The sequence below is a fragment of the Hippichthys cyanospilos genome, chromosome 8 (assembly GCF_059441005.1).
Source record: "Hippichthys cyanospilos isolate Australia breed blue-spotted pipefish chromosome 8, RoL_Hcya_1.0, whole genome shotgun sequence".
Classification (NCBI taxonomy): domain Eukaryota; kingdom Metazoa; phylum Chordata; class Actinopteri; order Syngnathiformes; family Syngnathidae; genus Hippichthys; species Hippichthys cyanospilos.
Window position 1 is genome coordinate 4,601,599 of NC_142376.1, and position 19,800 is coordinate 4,621,398.

General features: G+C 42.0%; 1 protein-coding gene across 1 annotated transcript in view; it reads right to left on the reverse strand.

Moving 5' to 3' along the window:
* Positions 1–19,800, reverse strand: part of col17a1b (collagen, type XVII, alpha 1b) — a 26,131-nt gene continuing 6,331 nt past the window's right edge. The window contains exons 5-50 of the mRNA XM_088422194.1: positions 19,680–19,736; positions 18,231–18,266; positions 18,118–18,168; positions 15,244–15,399; positions 13,952–14,611; positions 13,109–13,186; positions 12,967–13,038; positions 12,072–12,206; positions 11,891–11,983; positions 11,784–11,828; positions 11,575–11,715; positions 10,420–11,229; positions 9,799–9,849; positions 9,371–9,397; positions 9,239–9,301; positions 9,079–9,174; positions 7,969–8,004; positions 7,856–7,882; positions 7,377–7,421; positions 7,232–7,294; positions 6,992–7,018; positions 6,332–6,403; positions 6,218–6,244; positions 6,114–6,149; positions 5,787–5,849; positions 5,683–5,709; positions 5,535–5,609; positions 5,187–5,267; positions 5,055–5,114; positions 4,910–4,969; positions 4,812–4,838; positions 4,565–4,615; positions 4,399–4,485; positions 4,291–4,329; positions 4,097–4,213; positions 3,912–4,031; positions 3,725–3,838; positions 3,508–3,642; positions 3,330–3,440; positions 3,075–3,254; positions 2,734–2,874; positions 2,449–2,667; positions 1,498–1,662; positions 1,352–1,432; positions 1,052–1,135; positions 1–629 (exon numbers count right to left, since the gene is read on the reverse strand). Of these exons, the coding sequence (XP_088278320.1) occupies positions 583–629; positions 1,052–1,135; positions 1,352–1,432; positions 1,498–1,662; positions 2,449–2,667; positions 2,734–2,874; positions 3,075–3,254; positions 3,330–3,440; positions 3,508–3,642; positions 3,725–3,838; positions 3,912–4,031; positions 4,097–4,213; positions 4,291–4,329; positions 4,399–4,485; positions 4,565–4,615; positions 4,812–4,838; positions 4,910–4,969; positions 5,055–5,114; positions 5,187–5,267; positions 5,535–5,609; positions 5,683–5,709; positions 5,787–5,849; positions 6,114–6,149; positions 6,218–6,244; positions 6,332–6,403; positions 6,992–7,018; positions 7,232–7,294; positions 7,377–7,421; positions 7,856–7,882; positions 7,969–8,004; positions 9,079–9,174; positions 9,239–9,301; positions 9,371–9,397; positions 9,799–9,849; positions 10,420–11,229; positions 11,575–11,715; positions 11,784–11,828; positions 11,891–11,983; positions 12,072–12,206; positions 12,967–13,038; positions 13,109–13,186; positions 13,952–14,611; positions 15,244–15,399; positions 18,118–18,168; positions 18,231–18,266; positions 19,680–19,736 (4,988 nt within the window). The 3' untranslated portion in view covers positions 1–582. The remainder of the gene's footprint in view (positions 630–1,051; positions 1,136–1,351; positions 1,433–1,497; positions 1,663–2,448; positions 2,668–2,733; positions 2,875–3,074; positions 3,255–3,329; positions 3,441–3,507; positions 3,643–3,724; positions 3,839–3,911; positions 4,032–4,096; positions 4,214–4,290; positions 4,330–4,398; positions 4,486–4,564; positions 4,616–4,811; positions 4,839–4,909; positions 4,970–5,054; positions 5,115–5,186; positions 5,268–5,534; positions 5,610–5,682; positions 5,710–5,786; positions 5,850–6,113; positions 6,150–6,217; positions 6,245–6,331; positions 6,404–6,991; positions 7,019–7,231; positions 7,295–7,376; positions 7,422–7,855; positions 7,883–7,968; positions 8,005–9,078; positions 9,175–9,238; positions 9,302–9,370; positions 9,398–9,798; positions 9,850–10,419; positions 11,230–11,574; positions 11,716–11,783; positions 11,829–11,890; positions 11,984–12,071; positions 12,207–12,966; positions 13,039–13,108; positions 13,187–13,951; positions 14,612–15,243; positions 15,400–18,117; positions 18,169–18,230; positions 18,267–19,679; positions 19,737–19,800) is intronic.

The window sequence follows — 19,800 nt, forward strand, 5'->3', positions numbered from 1 at the left end:
AGCAATTTATAATTTAATGTTTCCAAAAAAAAAAAAAAGGTATAAAGTCAATACATCAAAGTCAGTGTTCTCTTATACAAAAATATACAATCTAATCAGTCTCATCTGCAGCCCGGAAGCGGAATATTGATTTGTGTATTAATCTATAAAGTACAGTACTAATCGCTCCAAAATACAGCAATTGATGTAACTCGTTTGGCTGAATATTAACGCTGCAACGCTAACATAAATACGATCATTTTGAAATCATTTGTATGGATCCTGGAAGCTTGTGTTGCCAATATGGAAATTTTCATAAAACAGCAATTAACGCATTGACCTCAATACAGTAGAATACTCCAAGAATAAAATATTCAACTTCAGCCACTCCAGCTTCATTCTACTGAAATATTTTCATCTAAACAAAGCAAATTTTCAACATCCACAGGTGAGCGATGGAAAAATTGTGTGTTCAAAAAGTAAACACCGGCCAGCAGCAAAGCCAAAGAATCAGAACGAAAGCTTTTTTTTTTTGTTTTGTTTTTCCTCCTACTTGCATTGCTTCTGTTAAAAACAGAAGAAGAAGAAATTCGGAGGTTCGCTTCAGCCGCCGTCTGCTGGACGTTTCTTCTGCTTGATTATTTTTCCTTCTGTAACAACACAAAACAGAACCAACATTGGGTCACACGTGCAGAAAATTGTCTATCGAAATGAATACAATATGTGGAAAAAATGCTTACTGGATGTGTTATTTTTTTAACAAAATTGTCTCTTGTTTTTGTGGTCTCATAAAGTTCTTTTTATACATATATATATATGACATAATTAGAGGCTGGACACCAATAAATCATAACAGAATTTTGTTTATGTATGGTAAGTTCTTGACAGAAAAAAACCCACAATATTTTTCCAAAATTTTCTTTTTTTTTTTAACTGGTATCAGACATATCTGGTGTAACTGTACAGCGAATGAGTTAAAAACACTTAAAAACAGGGTTTTAATTTGTTCTCAAATCTGTATAACGTTCCCTTTAAGAAAAGGGCTTCCCGTGGGCGGGAATTTTTTGAGTACCTGTGTCCCTCCTCTGTACGCGATGTGGAATTTGGATGGTGTACGTCCCTGGAATTCCTGGTAATCCGGGACGTCCGGCATCACCTGGAAACAAATACGATTGAAAAGTCATCCAAAATTTGTGAATGGTAGACTTTCTTTGTGGAAGTTTTTTTTTGGGACATTTTCTATTGGAGATCCAAATTTGATATTGCTGAGCTTAGATCGTCTCCAGAAATTCACAGGAAGTGGTGAAATTATTGTTTAATTCCACGGGTTCTTTCGACTTTTCATGAGTGTAAGTAAAAGTACTCGGTGTACCCTTATCTCCCTTGGGTCCCGGGTAGCCTCTTTCTCCCCTTGGTCCGGCGATCCCCGGAGGACCCGGGATGGTGCCGTGAGCTGTGCCGAAAGAAGGAAAATGGATTACGAGGCTCACGATGATTTGAACCCTTCGAAGTTCTCACTTCTGAAGAAGTCCATGAGGTCGGCCGTGACGTTGCCGTATGCCGCGATCACCCTGCTGTAACCCGGTGCACCGGGGGGTCCGGGTGGGCCGGGAGGACCTTGGACCGCTCTCACGTGTGTCCTCCAAGGACCTTCCACCAAGTAATCCTGCAGCAGGCCTTGGTCTGTGTGAGGAAAGGGAGACAATAGAGCACTGTAGTGCTAACTGTACGTTTTTATTTTACACTTCCAATGAATCATTTACAAGTCCACAAGAGCAATAATATTTATTTTGGGGATTGTTTTGAGCATGTAAACTTACTTAAATTTAGTTTGAGGTCATGCGAAGTGCTTCCTGTGCGATGTCATTGCGAAAGTGCTAATGACGCGCTAACAACGCGAACGTCAGACGCGATGGCCCAAAGTGGTACGTTACATATGTGTTTTTATGTGAATATGTATAATGTTAGCGTAGCTAATGTGAAATTTATCAAATATTTTTCATATCATATATTTATTATGTATATTATATATTTTCTTTATTATACATTTGTTCTACTGTGTAAAGTGTTGGTGGAAAGTGTGGATGAAACAACTTATAAGGACGTATAAAAAGTGGAAGACCACAGTAAACATCAATGAAAAAATTATTGTCTCATTTGAATATATTATGAAAATTCACCACAAACTGTAACAAATACGGTAGACACCATGCGTTGTGGTAACATATTATATTAGTCATGTTTTGGATTATTTTGAGCATGTATGTTTACTTAAGTTTAGTTTGGGGTCATGCGAAGTGCTTCCTGTGTGATGCCATTGCTAAAATGCTAACGACATGCTAACAACGCGAACGTCAGACGCGACTGCTCAAAGTGGTAGGTTACATTTGTGTTTTTATGTGAATAATTATGAAAATGCGTAACAAATACGGGTTGTGATAACATATGACAATACAGTCATCCACTCACTCTTGATGTAGTCGGAAACTTTGAGGGCCACGCTGCTGTAGTCCATGTTCTCGCTCAGCTTGCTGATGTCGATCTCGTACTGCTGGGCGGACGAGCGGGAATCGCTCTGACTCTGGCTGCCGTGTCTTTGGATGTAAACCGTCTCGCCGCGATCTCCCTTCTGGCCCCTGGGTCCCTGAGGGCCCTGGGGTCCGGTGAGGGCGCGCCGGACGCTGTCGGCTGACGGAAAAGAAAGACGTCGCCATATTTTCCAAAGCGGCGACGTGTCGCGAAGTGGAAGCTTACTGGTCAGGTAGTCGTGAACTTCAGATCGGATGGTCTCCCGAGGGAAGGTTCCGCTGTAAGTGACGGTCCCGCCGGAGCTACCGGGTGGTCCTTGTGGGCCCGGAGGTCCGGGAGGTCCTGGGAGTCCTCTGAAGCTCGAGCCTGTTGAACATTCAAGGTAGGCATGAGCCGATATCAGATTCTAAGCGTCAAATCTACGTCCAATCATCTTCCAGATATTCGTGCGAGTAAGACCTTCAAGGTTAACGTTGTTTTCTTCACAAACGGCATGTCGTCACGACAACCTGTGACTCAATTGGAGCTTGCTGACCCTCATCTGGAACAGTGACATCCGAACTCACCTTGCAGGTAACGCTGAAGCTCCTCCAAGCTGTACCCGCGACCGCCCGCCCCCAGCACGGTGGCCGTGGAGACCCCTGGCGGCCCCTGAGGGCCTGGTGGCCCAGGTTGGCCAGGGGTGCCAGGAGGACCGGGGGGACCTTGATGCACGGCAGAACTGATCCATGAACGGAAGTCTGGATCTGCGGAGGAATGAAAGGTCTGGAGTCACTTGTTTGACAGACGGAGAAGGAATCGTTTCTAGGAATCTATTTTACTTCTAACTAGCGCTGCGTAATCTATCGAAACCGTCGCATAGCCTGGGCCGCCTGGACCGCCCACTCCTGGAGGCCCTGGTGGTCCAGGTGGTCCTCTTGCGATTCCTCTCTCTGTTGACCAAAAAAAAAAAAAGTCAAGAAATGTAGCAGCACCAGAGTCATGATCATGAATTCTTACCGTTCATGATGTTGAAGACATACGTCGCAACCTCCTCGACACTGTAAACGCTAGAAATCCCTCCTGAGAGACCCGGTGGTCCGGGTGGTCCTGGTGGACCAGGTGGGCCTGACAGGTATCGTCTCACGTCTTCTCCTAGGGATTAGAAGGACATACGTTCAAGGCACTTGTAGACTCCACTGTCTCAAGATGAAATTGAGAATTTTATTGGACTGACTCTGCAGCATGGCAATGAGACCACTGACAGTCAGGGCTCCTCCGGGTCCAGGGGGTCCAGGTGGTCCTGGTAGACCCTGAACTCCAATGCTGATTCCTGAGCTGGAGCCAGAACCTGCAAAAGGACAACTTTGTCAGGCAAACGTTCCAGTAGGGGTTATAAACAAAGTGGATTAGTGAAGACTCACGTTGCAAGTAGGCCACAATACGAGCGGAGATCTCCTCGATGGAACCTGAGAAGGATCCGGGTTGTCCCGGAGGCCCGGGTGGACCCGGAGGTCCAGGAACGCCAGACTGTCTGCTTCTACCTGTTAAGTGACATATTTGGTAGTCAAATGCTCTTCAACGGTGGTTGGAGTTTCAGGAAATTTACTTAGGTATTCTGTCAGGTACTGTCGCATCTCAACGGATGAAGCAAAGGAACCAGGCTGCCCGGGAGGTCCTTGAGGTCCCGGAGGACCAGGAGGTCCAGCGGTGACTGAGACTGAGCCTGAAGAAACACATGAGGTAGTTGGTGTAGCACACTGTGTTGTGACAAGAGTTTTCTTTGAGGTTCTGTTGGTCTACCTCGAGAAGATCCGGGAATTCCAGGAGTTCCAGGATCACCTGAAAAACAGAAAAATCAACGCTTGTATTGTGTTTTAAACAGATCTTGAGGCTCCTTACTACCGTTACCTTTGACTCCCTGTGGTCCTGGCAGTCCAGGTGGCCCAGGTGGTCCTGGCGGTCCTTGAACTCTATGTTCTCCGGCGTAGGTGGAGACTGAAAGGGAGAATAAAGAATTAGCCCACCACACTGACGCAATTTTCAATTGGTGATCTTCTGCTTGTAATAAGCTGACCTCTTTCCAAGCTTCCAGGTCTTCCCGGCAAGCCGGGTTGTCCGGGTTCACCTGGAGCAACAGAGTTCATAAATTAAGCTATGCAAAATTATGATTCATTAGGCCAAATCCCTGTCTAATATAACAGTATTGCTTTGGCGCCATTTTGATAATAAGGAACTATGTTGAAATATGAGGAGGAGCTTCATTTCTGGCTTTGCTCCACCTTGTGCCATCAATAGGCAATTGTAAACTTGTATATGCTCACCTTGGTAGCCTCTCGGTCCAGGCGAACCTAAAAATGGAGGGAGGGTTTGTTGAGATAGAATATATCCGAAATGAAAGCAAAGTGAATGTTGGTCAAACCTGTGGCTCCTTTCTGTCCAGCAGGCCCAGGTGGTCCAGGTGGTCCAGTATAATAAGTTCCTAAGTGTTGAAATCATACTAATTGTTATCGCGTGGGTTTCCTTAAATGCTCCTCAAGTGTGTGATCCCAATGGCGAGTTCGTACCAGAGCTGGTTATAACAGCGGAATCTCCTTTGTCGCCCTTGGGTCCCGGTCTTCCATAACCTGGACAAATGTGAAGATACCATTACACCGAGATGTTTTTGGACTTCATCAAAGGCATCGGGTTCATCATACCTGGCTGTCCCGGAGGTCCGGGTGGCCCCGGTGGACCCGGTGGCCCTTGTAGCGAGGACGAACCACCGGAAGCATATTGCCCTGAATCAAAAGTAAGAATTCAGGATTCAATGAGAAATTGGATTTGAAGGACAACATTTGGGTACAATATTAACTTCAATACATATTTCCTATCTGTAATATCCCCTGGACTGACCCCACAGTTAGCAGACAGGCCTTTTCCTAAACTTTCATTTCCTGTCTGTCTCTCATGTATCCTGCTTAATTCAGGCTCGCATTCCTCTAGTTAGTAAGCAGAAGATAATATTCCATCCAGGATAAGAGAAAAAACAAAAAACTCGCACTCACTCTCGGCTACGCTTGAGCTGAAACTCTCGGAGGTTCTCACTGTTGATCCGGATTCACCTCGGTCACCTTTAGGACCTACCGGGACCAGTAAAACACACTATGTAGGTCTAATATTTGTCATTTTTGGTGAAAATGTGTGATGACGTACCTGCAGGTCCAGCGGGGCCGGCTGGACCTAAGAAAGGAAATTACCATCGTCAAATTTGACCAACTCACGCTATTATTTTAAAAAATTGAAATAATGTGTCGGACCTGACACTCCCGGAGGCCCACGAGGACCGGGTGGTCCAGGGATGTGTACCGTGGCCACACCGGCTGGGAATGATGTAACAGATAAGCACGTTTGCAATAAACACTACAAATACAGCAGTACCTTGACTTACAAGTTAGATTTCGAAACGAATTTGATCAATTGGGAGTGCCGTGAATGGATTCAAAAACAAAGCGAAAAACACACAAAAAAAAACACGGAACACATATAAAAAAAGAAATAGCAACTTGTAAGTTGGGGCGCTCGTAAGTCAAGGTAACGCCGTACATTGGTTGAACGTGGTCACATGGTTTTCTTAGGTGTGTTACCTGCGTTAATAATTCTTCCTGCTTCCCCAGTATCACCTGAAAACATGCGCAAAAATTATTGTAGCGATTTTGCAAAGTCTGACGTTTTTGTGCTGGTTCTTTACCTTTAGGGCCGGGTTGACCTGGATTTCCTGGTTGACGTGCAACAAAAAAATGCATGGTTTTCATTTAATATTTAAAAAAAAAATTGCTTAGGATTTTGGGGAGCGTTAGAGCACCTGGAGGTCCAGGATCTCCTGGAGGCCCAGCTGGACCTCGAAGTCCGGGATGGCCAGGACTACCGAGATCACCTGTAGGCAAATAATAACAAAAAAAAATATTTAGATATATTTATCATTTACAATACGAAATGACATTTCAATTTACATTTTTAAATATTTCTTAGGAGACATTTTTAAAGAAACTAGGATCAGGCAATACATTGAAAGAAATAACTTCATTATTTTAATGAACTCTTTAATAAACTCTTTTAATACCATACAATTTTTAGGAAGTCCGTTTGCCTATTGCTCAAAAATAAAAAAAAATTTAAAATTAAAAAAAATGAAATAAGTGTTTTTAAAGGTATTAATTGATAATTTTGTAAGTTAATTTATTTATCAAAATAATTTTTGACAAAGCATTAACGTTTTACTCCTAAGAATGGTCAAATAAATTAGTATCCCTTTAAGCAAGTTATGTACTAGCAATGAATATTAAAATCGCGTTAAGATTGATTTCAAATGAGGATTTATTGTTTTTGTCTAAATATTTTCCACAGAATTTTTCTGAATCAATCCCACCTTTACATAAATGTTTGTTGAGTTTATTCCTCCCACTAAACTCGGTTAAAATCTTAGTCGTACATATGATAGGATAAAAAAAATATTAACGTTTACCTCTGGAGCCTTTTGAGCCGTCTTGTCCTGATGATAAGAGTAAGACGTAAATGAATCAACTATATGCAAGAAAAACACACATAAACAAACTCTCTGCTGCCCTCCAGAGGAGAACTACAGCTCACACTCCAAGTTACGCGAGCATTAAAAAATACAATAAATGAGTCATAAAATGTCTTACATTTTCCAACAATTGAATTATTATTGTTGATTTAGTGAACTGACAGTCCTGTCCCTCACCTGTTGATCCCTTGGATCCTTTCTCTCCAGCCGGTCCAGGCAGTCCAGGTAAACCACGATCACCTGACCAAAAAGATGCGTTAATTAGGGTTGATTATGCTTTTATGCATCTTATGGATTATGTGCGTTATTGTAAAAACGATACCTTTAAGACCAGGTGATCCTGCTTCCCCGCGGAAACCCTGAGGACCTGGTTGAACAAACAATCATGTTAAAAAACTCTTTTCCCCGCAAAAAAAAAAGATGCCTTGCGCTAAATAGCCACTAGATGGCGCCAAAGCAGCGTTTTCGTATTAGAAAAGATCTGGTAGCAAGTGAACTTAAAGAACGGCGAAAAAGAAAGGTGAAGGTATGCACAGGAGAGTCCGGGAGTGAAGGTGCAGGAGCTCCAGAACTTGGAATCAACTTTTTAGAGCAACGGGGCATTGAAAAAGAGTTAAAGAAGAAAGAAGCCACCTGGTAGGAGGCAAAGTGGAAGCGCGGCAGATAAGTGGAGTTAAATCAGAAGATTCAAAGAAACGAGAAGAAAGATTCACGATGGTGACATCTCAAGCGGCGTGAAGTCGAAAAGGAAAACAGAAGGAAGGATTTTGCTTGAACAAAGGAGAGCATGAAGAAGCTCACCTGGTGCTCCAAGGAGCCCGGAAGCACCTAAAGTGAATAATTGGCGTACAGTTATTCTAACTGTCCTATAGATGGGTAATTTGATGATTAAAAACTGGTAGGGGTGGTCTCACCTTTTGGACCAGGGACACCAGGTTCCCCGGAATTACCTTACGGAACAAAAAAAATAAAATACTGAAGAATGACAAAAAAAAAATCCACTTGCCACCATAACACTGCTTGGCGCAATTTCACTGTCCTGTTCAGTGCTGTCCTGTCCAGTCCTGTTTGATTCTTGACTCGTCTCTTCCCCACAGATTGTAGCACTGCCTTCCCAATCCACACAAAAATACAATCCAACTCCAGGATCACAATCATTGTCCTGTCCTGTCCTATCCTGTCTTACAGCTATTTCTCACACACACACACAGCAATACAATCCAAAACTGGATTTAATTCCGATTCTGTGTCCGAACCTGTCCTGTTTAGTTCTGTCCTATTTTCTTCTTGTTGTGTCTCTTCTTTTTTGGATGAAGCACTGCTTTCCTAAGTCTGCAAAGAAATACAATCCAATACTGGGTTTACTACCATTGTCTTTTGTCCAATCCTGTTCCATCAGTCCTGTCCCGTTTGCTTCTTGTTGTGCCTCTTGTTTTTGGATGAAGCGCCATTTTCCCAAGTCTACATAGAAATACAATCTAACCCCGGGGATACTATCACTGTCTTCTGTCCAATCCTGTTCTGTTCAATCCTGTCCTATTTACTTCTTGTTGTGTCTCTTCTTATCGGATGAAGCTATGCTTTCCTAAGCCTATATGGAAATACAATCCAACAAAAAGTTCATTACCACTGTCTTTCGTCCAATCCTGTCCTGTTCAGTCCTATCCTATTTGCTTCTTATTATGTCTCTTGTTTTTGGGTAAAGCACTGATTTCCCAAGTATAAATAGAAATAAAATTCAAGACCGGGTTCACCACGTCTGTCTTTTCTCCAACCCTGTCCCGTATGATCCTGTACTATTTGCTTTTTGTTGTACAATCCAACACCGGGTTCATTACCCCCAGTCCTGTGTCCAATCCCTTCCCGTTCAGTCCTGTTCTACTGGCTACCAAACGGTGTAGCGTTGCCTTCATTGGTGCAATCCAGTTCCTGGCTTATTAACTCTATCCTGTCCCGTACCATCCTGATCCATTTGTCACAGGCTTTCCTCACCACAGAAGAAGAAAACATTTTGTTTCATGTACCTTTTTCACCTTTGGCGCCAAATCCTGGTTCACCTCTGGGTCCAGCGGGACCCTCTCGCCCCCTCAAACCAGGCGGACCCTCCAATCCCTGTTCACCTGCAACCACATGCGCGTATTTATTAACCCGCCTCGAAACAATCCAAACAGCCGCTTTACACACCATGGCTTCCTTTTTGGCCCTTCGGCCCTTGAGGACCCTCGTGACCAATTGGACCGGGAGCACCTGAGGTCAAAAAGGTTAAGTATTAGAAAATGTGTGTAATGGCATCTATTAATTTCTGTCGTGTCTTACCTGGGAATCCGGGTTGGCCTGTATCACCTGTGAAAAACACAATTGGTTGGTTTTAATGGGATTCTGCTGATAAGAAAATAAATAAATAAATACATATGACGCTAGTAGGTCAAGAAATACATAACTCTAAGAGTTGGACCAGTCCCATTTTTAATCTTTTTTTTTTTTTTCGAATACCAGTATGAGTATTCACATCTTGTGTAGTCACTGAAACCAATACCAGGTAACGATACTTGAGGAAAAAATTTGCAAAGATAACTTTAAAGACAGACCTATATTTCATATTTCGATACAGTAAAAATGTCAAGTTTTCTATTCTTCTCATTTCTAGTTCCTGATTGTAAAATGGTGGGCCGCCATCACAATAGCTTGAAATAAGGCCAGTATCGGCACTGATATCGGTACTCATACTGTGAAAAAAATATTACCTTTAGGTCCAGGCAGTCCTCTTTCTCCTTGCATCGTAGCTGTTATGAAAGCTGGAAAATATATTCCGGGGAAAACCATTTTAATTGTATGTCAACATAAGCATCCATAAAAATATCATGTGCAGATTTGTAATATATTTGGATTTTTCATAATAGTTAGTTTTTCTTTCTTCTTTTTTTTATTTCAACAATTAATACCGTTAAAACACATGTTCTGCTTTCTGTAAACTGAATTTTTTAGTTTTAAGACTCTCCTTTAGCCAAACACACAAAAAAAATAGAAAAAAAATATTAATAGTTAGCTAAGACATTGGTGTCCAAACTGCAGCCTGGGGGTCATTTGTGGCCCGCCATTCAAATTTTTGTGGCCCGCGGCATATGCTAAAAATACATTTGGTATTTAAGTACCAAAGTATCAATTATTTTAGGCACTAAAAATACTCGTATTTTAATGACTAAAATTACTAAGTAATTGATATTTTTCCAGTAATAATGTAATCAATTTAGATAGTTAATTGATGAGGTTGTAATTGATTAGTTTAATGAATGAAGTACTGAAGTAATTGATTATTTTGGTCGAGTTTTTTAGTCGTTTTGACTACTAAATATTTAAGTAATAACCTTGGAAGGCCTGCGACTGCATTTCGCCTCTGACCATGCGCTGGATGGCCATGTGAAGAGCGGCGGCGTCCACGTAGCCGCCGGTTCCGCTGGTCCAGAAGCCGTTGGCCAGAACTTGACCTTCATGCACGCTGGAGGTGCCGGTGAAGCTGGTAGTGTGGCTGGAGGTGTGGCTAGTGGAGGAGGAGGAGCCTCCGCCGCCAACGCCGCCCAAGCTGGTACCACCGGTGCCTGCGCCGCCACCGGTGCCTGCGACGCCACCGGTGCCAGAACCGCCGCCGCCGGCGATGATGATAGTACGTCCGGAACTAGATCCGCCACCGACGCTGGTGCCTGCGCCACTGACGCTGGTGCCCGCGCCACCGCTTGACCCAGTGGCTCCGCCCCCTGCTACGCTTGTTCCACTCGCTCCAGCTCCAGCGCCACCAACACTGGTTCCACTCGCGCCAGCGCCACCAACACTGGTTCCACTAGCTCCTGCGCCGCCCGCGCTGGTTCCACCAGCTCCAGCACCGCTCACACCCGTACCACCGGCCGCACCGGTGTCACCCGCACCTCCAGCTCCGGCGCCGACACCCCCGGCGGAAGCACCGCCCCCGGCGCCGACGGCGACTCCGATTTGCGTTCCGGAACTGGAGTCCGAGCCTCCTCCCGCTCCGCCCGGCCCGAAAACGAATATGTCCGTTTTGGATTGGCTGCCGCCGTCCACAAAAGTGGTGCCGCCCACCAGGCGACTGGTGCGAGCGGAGATGATGGCCGACTCGCTTTCCAGAGCGGCCACCCGGTTCTTCAACTTTCTCACGTCCTCGGCTAGAAATGACAACGGCGTCATACGCTTCATTTTGTTGAATAAGGTTTACAAAAGTATCATAGAACATTTTTCTATGCAAGGAAATCAAATTATACATGAACAAAGTCGCCCCCTAGTGAAAGAATTTGTACATTTAAAAATAACCTCATTTGCAGCGGGTCTTAAATTTAATATTTTTAAAGAACTTGATAACTGCGGCTTAAAGTCCAACTGCAGTTTTTTTACGAGCCACCAGGGGGCAATCCAACGGTAGCAAATGTGCGCATCTGTTCAAAGTGTTCATTTATGCTGCAACTGTGAAATAGAACTGAAATTCCTAGAAGTGATTTTTCCGAGGAGCTTACCCAACGCAATGAGTCCGAAGAGGAGCCCGAGCAAGAGCAGGAAGAGCAGCAGGAAGGCCAGCAGCCACTTCCACCACGAGCAACAAGCGTCGAAGCAGCAGCACCAGCCGCCTCCGCAGGCGCCGCCTTTCTTGCGAAGTTCTGCCGCCCAAAACTCTCGTTCAATCGAAATAACCCTCTAAAATCGGAAGAAAAACTACCGTACTCACGCGCATGTGTGCCTTTGTCCTTCATTAAAACTCCTGATGATCCATCTGACGGATTGACACCTTTTTAGCTTCGGGAATGAAGGTCAAAAGTGTGTTTTTCAACTCACAGTAGGCGTTTCCTGTCCCGGCCTTGAGGTGAGCCCCTTCCCCGTAGCTTGTGATGAGCTTCTCCTTCTGGATGGAGTCGCCAGAGAGGGAACCTGAAACGGAACCGGTAAACGCCTCGCTGGTGCACGTTTTTTTTTTTTTTGTGCTTTCTTCGTTCCTGAGCGCAAAGTTGCGTCTCACCTCCTCCTACCGTCCGAGAGAACTGCTTGCCGCTGTCTTTGGCCAAAATGAGCGTTTCCGTGTCCCTGGCGTTGTCCTTGTCCGAGTTGACAAACATATAGTCCTTGTACGCCTCTTCGTTTTGGGATCGAGTGGCTGGAAAACGCACACATATACAGTATGTATTTACATACACACACACATACATCATATTGGGTAAATATATATATGACATAATTAGAGGCTGGACATCAATAAATCCTAAGAGAATTTGTTTATGTATGCAAAGTTCTTGGCAGAAAAAAAAGCACAATATTTTTCCAAAATTTTCTTTTTTTTAACTTTCGAGTGGTATCAGACATATCTGGTGTATCTATATCTATCTATCTATATATTATATACACTATAACGTAAACATGTTTATAATATACGTACACCTACACATACCATATAAATATATATAAATATATATATATATATATATATATATATATATATATATATATATATATATATATATATATATATATATATATATATATATATATATATATATATATATATATGTATAAATTACATACGCATATGCCAAAATTGATCAATTACTTAGCACTAGCCATTAGCCAAACATCTGAAAAATCTAAAAAAAAAAAAAAATCTAAAGAGCCAAATAAAATTAATGGTCAAGCAATTGCAAAATTTGGGGAATTTATCAGTAAATTTCCCATAACTAATCCTGATTATTCACATTTTTCAAAAGCTGCTTTTATTAGGTTTTATATTCTAAATTAGCGAGTGGCAACTAAGGTACTATAATGTGAGTGCTTGGTAATAATACGCGCAACTTTGAAGAAGAATCTGAGTGTTTTGACAGTAGAAATATTACGCTCCACTAGGGGGCGACAGAGCATCTTACTTGCAGCAACTCCAGCACCAAGCACACCACCGGCAACGCCAGCGCCAGAAGCGTTTTTCTGCACTCCATAGGCTGTTCAAAAATAACAACAGGAAAGCGGTAAACTCTCACAGTTCCTAGTCATATTTTTGAACATACGTACTTGTCATGTTGGCATTTGCGCCGCTTGTAGTGATCGCACTGCCAGAAGAGGGCGCCAAATTATTCTGAAAGCCATAAACTGTGGAGAAAAAATATGAATTTGATTAAACTGTATTTGTTGCTGAAGGCAGTAAACCAGTGGTTCTCATCTTTTTCACTATAACACAATTTAATGGTCAGTTGACACATGTTCCAATCAATTTGCTCTTAATTTGAAGAGAAAAATGCACCTATTCTGTCTGTCCATAACTAATTAAAAGTTAACAAAACAAAGAGACAACATAATGTAAAGGAAACGCTAAAACGCAATCTTGAAATAAATTGTTTAATGTTCCAATCAGTCAGCTCTTAATTTGAAAAGTAAACTGTCTTATAAGTCTTATCAACTGTCTTATAAAACTCTCTTGTAAAAGTTATCAAAAATGAAGGCGTACAATATTTTGCATTTTGTTTTCTAATCCAATCATTTTGCTCTTAATTTGAAAAGTAATGGGCTCTGTTCCAGTCGACCATCTGTAATAGAAGTTAACAAAATAAAGGCAGAACATTTTGCATAAGAGTGACTACAGCGCAACTTAGCAATAACTTGTTTCGTGTTCCAATTCATTTGCTCTTAATTTAAAAAGAAATGGGCAATGATCTTGTTGGTCTATCTCCTTTAAAAGTTAACAAAATAAAGGCATATACAATTTTGCAAAGGAGTCACTATAACCCAATTGAGCAATTTGTTTCATGTTACAATCAATTTGCTCTTAATTTGAAAAATGTATTGGTCCTGTCACGTCTATTTGAGAACCACTGGAAAATGATTTAAGTCAGCATCTTGATTTTCAAGCAAGCTCACCTGACAGAGACGGTGCGGCCAGACCAATGGGCGTGGCTCCTCCCGACATGTTATTGGCGCCGGCCTGGTACGCGTAACCGCCGCCGGGACCCGTCGCCACCACGGTGGTGCCGGCGGCGGACGGCAAAGTGGCGGTGGACCACGGGAAGGCCGGAAGCGCAGCATCCGAGTCGTGGATGCCTGATTTCTGACTGATACTGTACTGCGATGACCTCACACCAGTGTCATAATGGCCGGACCTCAAACTACCGCCGTACTGGGATGATATGGCGCCGGTATCATATTGGCCTGACCTCAAACTGCCGTTATATTGGGCGGAGACGGCACCAGTGTTGTGCGTCATGGACCTGACGCCGGTATCGTATTGTCCAACTTTGGCGCTGCCATTATAGTGTCCTGTCCAGACGCCGGTATCATATGATACCGATCTCACGCCAGAACCGTACTGGCCCGATCTCACGCCTGCGTCATACGTGATGGTCCTCACGCCGATGTCTGACCTTCCCGCATCACTATAGTGGCCCGATTTGAGACTGCCTTCATAGTGGCTGGTTTTGCCGACCGTGTCAAACTGGCCGGATGTCAGACCCGTTCCGAGCAAGCCCGATGAGTCCACCGTGTGGAAGCCATCCGTTCGGGCGCCAGAACCGAACGTTAACACTGCGGGGGACACATCAAACACAACAAGCACTCATGAAACAAACAACAGTGAGCATACCTTTCACAATATTGTACATTTTTCTTAGCTGGCTTTGTTTTCGTGTTACAGTTATATTACTGTGTTGTGTTTCAATTACAGTGTGACTGTACAATCACAGACATGGTGTTAACTTTAAGTGTAAGTACTAAAACAGAAAAAAGGATTAGTGTGAATGCAGACAGAAGTAGTCTAGCGCCTGAGGAATGACGGACCAGAACAAAAACTTGTCAAATATCGCCCTCTAAAGGTGGCGGAAATTGGGCAAAAATACACAGACGGACTGACAGACCGACAACTACAATTCTAATTGTCAATATTTTGTTATGTAATTATTAAAAAATGTAAGGGGTGTGTTCACTTTTCTGAGGGGTGCGTTCACGTTTTCTAATGTTTTTATACTGCATTCTGTCATGAAGCTGAAAGAATCATGAGGAACATAGAAGAAATGGCATGTATGAAATGTGCATCTTCCCCATGGACTCACTTTCCCTCTAAAACAGATGTCATGTGTGACTAAAGTGCTGTCATAGTAAACCCAAAGTGGGAGGCAGGCAAACTGTGTGTGTGTGTGTGTATGGGGGGTTTCAAATACCCGACTGGGAGGCCCGAGAGGTCACAGAGATGGTCTGGGTCTCCACACTGGCCTTCTTGGGGCCGCTCATGATGGCCGAGGTGCTGGCAGCGCGGACGGGACTGGAGCTGCTGGAACGAACTTTCAGCAGTTTCTTCACGTCATCTAGCTCCGCCCCTGAACGGACAATCACAGTGTAAACACTTTATATTCAAATTCAAGTTCAACCAACCAACCAAAAAATATCACTCAGGAATATTGTATTTTACAAAATACGTACATTAATGACAACTGAATAGATTATAAAGAATTCAACAGTTTTGGCATTTTTAAAAAAATGCTATTTGGACCATGCTGCACACCTGTCATGATACTGGTCTACCACAATGGTATTCTTCACAGAAGATAAAGAATATATGCCTGTGAGTATTGTTACGTTGTCTGTCTACATGTGTTGCTCCACCGTGCTCAAAAATCCTTTTTTGTATACTGTATGTTTTTATTATTTACATATTAATACATTATGGTGACAAGACAAAGACAGTAAACAAAAAAAGGTCATTTTAGTTGGTTTCTAACTCTTTAAATTTACAGATTTTTTTCTTGTATAAGAAAAAAAACAAAACTATATGGTACTTTTTTGGTACTTTTAACAGTACCAAACGGAAACAATCTAGTCTTGTGATAGTAATATTGTGCCTTACGAGTGTATACCAAGTAAATGTTTAATCATCTCATAGTATAATTACTGCATACAACAAATGATGATGAATGATAAGACTTTGTTGAATTATTGTTACGCAATGGCGGTGGAAACGACATGATTTGCTTCCACGGTCCGCATAAAATGATATATCGGGCCGGATTTGGCTCCCAAGCCTTGAGTTTGACGCATGTGCTTTAAATGGAGTGAAAGTGACGGAAAAATTCTAGGCATCTCCTCGTAGCGTCTTTTACCGTAAATGTTTTCGACTGCACTTTGAGAGCATGTGAAGCGTGATCCCCCTTGAGTTAAAGCGCAGAACAGAAGAAGACTCCTCCCAGGCAAATAGGAAGCAGCTGGGTAATTGGACACCGGGCCCATGTGGGGTTAAGTCTGCTCAGAACCGCAGCGGCTGCCTCCTGGATGTCTGCCTCGGCCAGGAATAGGCGGCGTTTGCGGTTTTACGGTGAAGTTTTCTTGCGGGTGCACGTTGCACGAAGACGTTTCCCACAAGCTGAGCTGAATGTCACGAAGTACTGTGATCCGTTTCATATCGCGGAAAATGTCAAATGGTTTGAACTACTTGTATGCAATTTGTGATTGATTATTTTGTGATTGGGGGTTGATAAAGATCCTCAACCTTTGATATGATCAGCTAGGATGGATGAGGATCCGCAGCTATCCTCCAAAGCTAGCATGTCATGGCCAAAAGGTAAGCAGAGCTGCGCTGAGTAGGTGGGAAGATTTTGTGTTTAGTGGTGGTCATGCATTGTTTCATTATCTTTTGCTTATGTAGTTATTTTATGATAAAGTTCGACCAGGACTGGCAAACAATTTGAAGTAAGCACCCATGGATTCTTACCTAGTGGATTGTGCAAGTGATAGTCTTTTTTTTGTTTGTTTGTTTATTTGTTTCCTGTCGGTCAGCGAATCAGTGTCGGGTGTGATGGAAAGAAAGGAAAAAAAAAGAAAGGATATGGAAGGAGAAAAGAGAAAATAACGTAAGGAAAAGATAGATCAAAAGAAGAAAAGAGAAATAAGAAGAAACAAAAAATGAAAAAGAAAGGAAGGGTTGATAAAAAAAGAGAAAAATGAAAAGAGAAAAGAAAGAATTAAAAAGAAAGAGAAAGAAAATTAAATAGAAAATGAAACAAACAACATGACAGAAAGAAAGAAAGAAAGAAAGAAAGAAAGAAAGAAAGAAAGAAAGAAAGAAGGACAATAAAGAGAAAGAAAGAAAAAAGCAAGAAAGAAAAAAGATAAGAGAAGGAAGGAAGCAAGGAAGTAAGAAAGCAAGAAAAAAAAGAAAGAAAGGGAGAAAGAAATGATGCAAGAGAGAAAGGAATGAAGGAAGGATGGTAAAGAGAAAGAAAGAAAAAAGCAACCAAGAAAGAAAGAAAGGTAAAGAAAAAGAAATAAAGAGAAAGAAAGAAAAAAGCAAGAAAGAAAGAAAGAAGGACAATAAAGAGAAAGAAAGAAAAAAGCAGGAAAGAAAAAAGATAAGAGAAGGAAGGAAGCAAGGAAGTAAGAAAGCAAGAAAGAAAAAAGAAAGAAAGGAAGGGAGAAAGAAATGATGCAAGAAAGAAAGGAATGAAGGAAGGATGGTAAAGAGAAAGAAAGAAAAAAGCAACCAAGAAAGAAAGGTAAAGAAAAAGAAATAAAGAGAAAGAAAGAAAAAAGCAAGAAAGAAAGGTAAAGAAAAAGAAAGAAAGACAAGAGGAAGAAGGAAACGAGCAAGCAAGAAAGAAAGACAGAGGAAGGAAGAAAGGAAGGAAAAGAAAAAGAAAGAAGGAAGAGAGAAAGAAAGGAAAGAAGAAAGGTAAAGAGAAAGAAAGAAAGCAAGAAATAAAGGTAAAGAAAAAGAAAGAAAGAAAGAAAGAAAGAAAGAAAGAAAGAAAGAAAGAAAGAAAGAAAGCAAGCAAGCAAGCGGAAGGTGTGCAACCGTCGCCCTGGCGGCCTTGCGACAGGGGGCGCGCCTGCGACGAACGCGCGGCAAGGCGTGAGTCAGTCGTACCACGGCCGCGGCCAAACGCGCACATTGCTGGAGCAAAGGCGCAACGGAGCCCACGTGAAGGCCACATTGCGCCCGGGGCCCCACGTCAACGCGCGCGTGAGAAAGCCTTCAAAAGTCAACCATCTCCAAAAGCGCTCTTGCTGCTTTTCATCGCCCATTAGAAAGAAACTCAACTCACATCTGCCGGCCGAGGGAGAGGCGCTTTGCAGGCGGGCTCGGATCTCGCTTTCTGCAAGGAAGGAAACGCGCGTTACAATCCGGACGGAACATTTGCGCAAAACCAGCGCTTACCTCTGCTCTCGCTTCTCCCTCGGGTGCCGCCGGAGCCTGCAAAGTCCAACACGCAAAAATCCTCATCATTAAACATTTTGGCTTCATTTGCATCATTTACAAGGAATCATCATTACTGTATAATAATCAGATTTTTATAAATAGAAGTTTACTTTCCTCCTTTAGTGCCCATCTGGAGTTTTTTTTTGTGCAGGGTGGAATATGGTGTTTTCTTACATAAGAGCTATTTTATTGCAGATTTTTTTTTACCCTGCTGGGTTAGAAATTTAGTCTTTGCGTGTTACTGGATTTGCCCGACGGAAACTTTCCTTAATTTGCCCCGACTGGAACAATGCTTTATGAGTCATGCATACTTTTTTCTTTTTAACCATATAATAATGTACTTCGAATCTCAAAGTCATTTCAGGTCTCTCATTTTTGTTTTTTCTATCAACAAAAGCTATTTTTGTTCATTTCGCTACATTTTGGTGCATTTTATACAGTTTTTTTTTCTAACAACTACTACATTAGAAATCTACCTGTCTTTTTTATTTAAATAAAAAATATTCTCTATTTTTATGCATTATTCTGGCTTTTTCCCTACTTGAAATTGGTTAGTTTATACATATTTATTCATGTTTTAGTTTCTTTATTAAAAATCCAAGAATTTCAACAAATGACAAAAGAAGCAAACGAGAAAAAAGACACAAACAAGGAAAAGGACACATGCAAGAAAAAAAGTAGCGAACATGAATAAAAAAACAAACAAGGACGCAAACAAGGAAAAATATGCAAACAAGAAAAAGGGCGCAACGAAGAAGAAGGAAGCAAACAGGAAAAAAAGACGCAACCAAGAAAATAGATGCATACAACAAAAAAGAAGCAAACAAGAAAATAGATGCATACAACAAAAAAGAAGCAAACAAGAAAAAGGATGCAAACAAGAAAAGGGACACACAAGAAAAAAGAAGCAAACAAGAAAAAGCACGCAAACAAGAAAAAGAAGAAAACTAGGAAAAAACGCAAACAAGAAAAAGGACACACGCAAGAAAGAAGAAGCAAATCGAAAAAGGATGCACGCAAGAAAAAAAGCAAAGAGGGACGCCTGCATCTTTTTTCTTGCTTGTTTCTTTTTTCTTATTTGCATCTTTTGTCTTGTTTACATCCTTTTTCTTGTGTCTTCTTTTCTGGTTAGCGTCTTTTTTCTTGTCTGTGTCATTTTTCTTTGCGTCTTTTTTTCTTGTTTGCTTTTTTTCTTGTGTGCTTCTCTCTTGTAATGTGTTTTTTTCGTGACTACCAAAATCTTTTTTTTTTTTAATTTGCTTAATTTTTATATTTTGAGCAATTCCAAAAACTATATGGCGGGAGTCCGTTTTTCCACTTGCAGTGATATATTTTCATGATTTCCTTTGGGAATTTCTCAAGTTTGCTATTGAGCTTAGAAGCTTTGAGGTTGTCAGAGTCACTTACAATAAATTCCATAGTCTTTGCGGAAAAATTCCGGGGAGGAATTAGCACTGGAACTCCCTGCAAGACACAATAGGGCAGGACAAGTATCAACAGTGTCCTCACGTGCCCCCGTCGCTTCCAC